This window comes from Octopus bimaculoides, chromosome 17 (assembly GCF_001194135.2).
Source record: "Octopus bimaculoides isolate UCB-OBI-ISO-001 chromosome 17, ASM119413v2, whole genome shotgun sequence".
Classification (NCBI taxonomy): domain Eukaryota; kingdom Metazoa; phylum Mollusca; class Cephalopoda; order Octopoda; family Octopodidae; genus Octopus; species Octopus bimaculoides.
Window position 1 is genome coordinate 6,792,283 of NC_068997.1, and position 3,359 is coordinate 6,795,641.

General features: G+C 33.4%; 1 protein-coding gene across 1 annotated transcript in view; it reads left to right on the forward strand.

Annotated features, from left to right (window-relative positions):
• Positions 1-3,048, forward strand: part of LOC106872488 (A disintegrin and metalloproteinase with thrombospondin motifs 13) — a 16,573-nt gene extending 13,525 nt beyond the window's left edge. Inside the window, exons 12-15 of the mRNA XM_014919499.2 lie at positions 408-487; positions 653-757; positions 1,343-1,506; positions 2,922-3,048. Of these exons, the coding sequence (XP_014774985.2) occupies positions 408-487; positions 653-757; positions 1,343-1,506; positions 2,922-3,033 (461 nt within the window). The 3' untranslated portion in view covers positions 3,034-3,048. The remainder of the gene's footprint in view (positions 1-407; positions 488-652; positions 758-1,342; positions 1,507-2,921) is intronic.
• Positions 3,049-3,359: the final 311 nt, after the last annotated feature.

Genomic DNA, 3,359 nt, shown 5'->3' on the forward strand with positions numbered 1-3,359 from the left:
TATATATATATACAGCTGATGTGTTACGGCAAAGGATGTAAGCGTTGGCGGCAAATGGTGCTCTTGCTTCTTGAAAGAAGTTAAAGCAACGAATTACAGTCATTTCATTGTTACTATCACCATCAGAAATGCCGTGAATCAATGATTTGTGAGTTAGAAACATGTAACCAACGACAACATTATTCACAAATTGCAATATAAATAAAGTGAAAATTTCGTGAGCTAGAAACGAATTGACAGTAGATCGTGGACTTGGTTTGGGTTAATGAATAATCTCAACTCAACGAGCATGCTCACGTCGCATAAACATTCTCAAGGAGATAAAAGAAACATTGAAATAGTTGTTAAATAACCGCAGATGAGATTCATATTAAATAACAGATACCATATTTTAATTCGTTCCACAGCAACATACACGACTCCGGATGATTACTGCCGGATTAGGTACGGCAAAGGTTTCTCTTATATTGATTTATATCCGAAATATGTGAGTATATTTACTATTATGTAAATCTTAAAAACTTTATTCATTTCTTTCCCACTAACTCATTTGATATTTAATCTTTAAAAATATATGCATGTATGTATGTATGTATGTATGTATATATATGTGTGTGTGTTTTATATATATATATATTTGTATACTCTTCAGAAATGTGGAATAATTTCGTGTGCCTACTTGGAAAAAGGAAACCAGTATGGGCGAATTAGAATCGACACGGGAGGGACAAATGGTCTTTCCTGCGGGCCACAAATGGTGAGTTATGTCTTTCACTCGATTCCTGTTTAACATGTATTTAAGAAACATTGCTAAACTTCACTACAGCATTGCAAAACTGTCATAGCCAGATCCCTGAGTATTAACAGAAACTCTACTAAATGGATTCCAAGCTTTTGAAATGTAGGTATGTATGCGTGCCTGTGTGCGTGTACACTTTCAATTAAATTGACCCAGTTCTTCACTATGAATTTTATCGAATCAGAACCATGTAACACAAAGCGATGAATACATTCCAAGTGTGTTTTTCTGGCGGGAATATAACTCATAATTTAACTTTATTCAAGTCTGAATCTGCAAAAAAACTATCTTCTCTTATCATTATATCATAGCAATTATAGCAAGGGGTACTAAGCGAGAATAGACTCTTCCATTTCAGCAGATACCTTTTCGTTCTTTCTTTCTTTTTTTTTTGAACCCCAGTGGTTTTAAAAGACAACTTTATAAACAGATTTTCATGGAAGATATCTGTAAACTTGAGTTTATTTATCTTTTCACAATTAAGGTCAGTGTATTAGCGAATGCCGTTCTAACACTCTCTCGATTTACCTGCTGACAATTTAGGTTTGCCGTCCAAATAAGCGTTGTGAGAGTTTGAACGAAACTAATTTCTGGGCATCAGCTCCTGTGATAACAGGTGGTTGGAGTGCATGGAGTTCTTATTCACCCTGTGATCGAAAGTGTGGAACAGGCGTTACATTGTCCACACGACAATGTAACAATCCCAAGTAAGTAAATTTATTTGAAATTTATTTATCTAACCTGATGCAAGACATATCACTAATTTTCTGAGATTCTTATCTGACTTGAAACAAGCTGCTGACTTCCTAAGTCAACCTTTATAAATATGTGCTGATCTGTTTGAACACGCGAAACATTCTTCTTACTCCTACAAGAAACTTACTTGAAGTGTTTTTACAACTGCTGTAAGTTAATAATGTATCTCATCCTTAGACGGCTGTTGAACTTCAGCCATTATTGAGCAGACCTTTAGCATAAAGCTGGTCGGTCGATCGTCTCAAAATCCATTGTTTCAGATATACTAAGTTTCAGCGTAATTCAGGACTTGGTTCAAAAAATAAATGATTTTTTGAACCAGTTGAAGTCACACGAGATGTCGAAATATTGTTCACTAGATAACAAATGGTACTCTTCTTTTAATTTTGACTCTATATCTTCAGGAGGAGTTACCTCAATCCTTTCTATATTATTATTATTAATAATAATAATATTATAATAATAATAACAGTATGTATTGCAAAAGTCAACATTACTTGGAACTGCACGCGTATTACGTTAAGTACTGTTTATCTGAAATCCCCCGGTAGATACATCTTCAATCAACAACCTCACGATATTGTATACTGTGCGACGACTATAATAATAATAATAATAATAATAATAATGGTTTCAAACTTTGGTACAAGGCCAGCAAGTTTGGGGAAGGGGTTGAGTCGATTAAATCGACTCCAGTTTTCAACTGGTCCTTATTATATCGATCTCGAAAGGATGAAAGACAAAATTCCTTTCCAGTTCAAATAGTTATTATTACCATCCTTGCCACAACCACTAACATTGTCTTCATCATCATTAATCGATCTTCCAGAATCATTAGTACGCCGGACAAAATGTTTAGCAGCATTTCGACCGTCTTTATGTTCTGAGTTAAAATTCCGCCGAGGCCGACTTTGCCTTTCATCCTTTTTGAGAGTCGATAAATTAAGTACCAGTTGGACATTTGAGTAATCGACTTGCCCACTCCTCTGAAATTGCTGGCTTTGTGCCAAAATAGGAAGCAATAAAACAATTATTATCATTATTACCATCCTCGCCACAACTACTACCACACTCATTATTATTCATATAATAACATAATAATAATAAAATAATAATAATCATTTCTACTTTAAGTCCAAAGCCTGAAATTTGAGAGAGTGGGGTAGCTACACGATTATACTGATCCCAATGGTTTAGCTGTTAGAAACTTTTTCAAAACTTTAATTTAGAAACTGTTGAAAAAAAAAATGAGTGGAAATAGGGATTGAGTTTGCACACGTGTTTTATAGAAGCTGGTCCTCATTAATTAAATAACTATCTTAGCTGAAGACGACAAAGAAATGAAACCTTTGTTTTATATTTGCAGACCAGTTGGAACTGAATGGTGCAGAGGAAGCAGTGTCCGAGCCAAATTGTGTAATACCCATGTACGTACTATTATAATACTATATAAGTCATGTGTCGCTTATACTGTTTGACTAGCATATTATTAAATGCCCTGTCGGGCTGAATAGCGAATAATCTCTGTACACTTAATTGCACAATATTTTCCGTGATCATCGATTTGATGATCAACTTCAAGTAATTCCAATTTAAAAATACTTATAAAAACCACATTTTGATATATATATATATATATATATATATATATATATTAAAATAGAATTTGTAAAAGTCTTCTAGAGACAGACTTTAATAATTACTTTCTTTTAGTAAAAGTTACATATTGCAAACTAATTACTAATTTATAAGCAACTTTCTTTATTATAGTATAATGATAGTATTTAATACGTGTGTGTATATA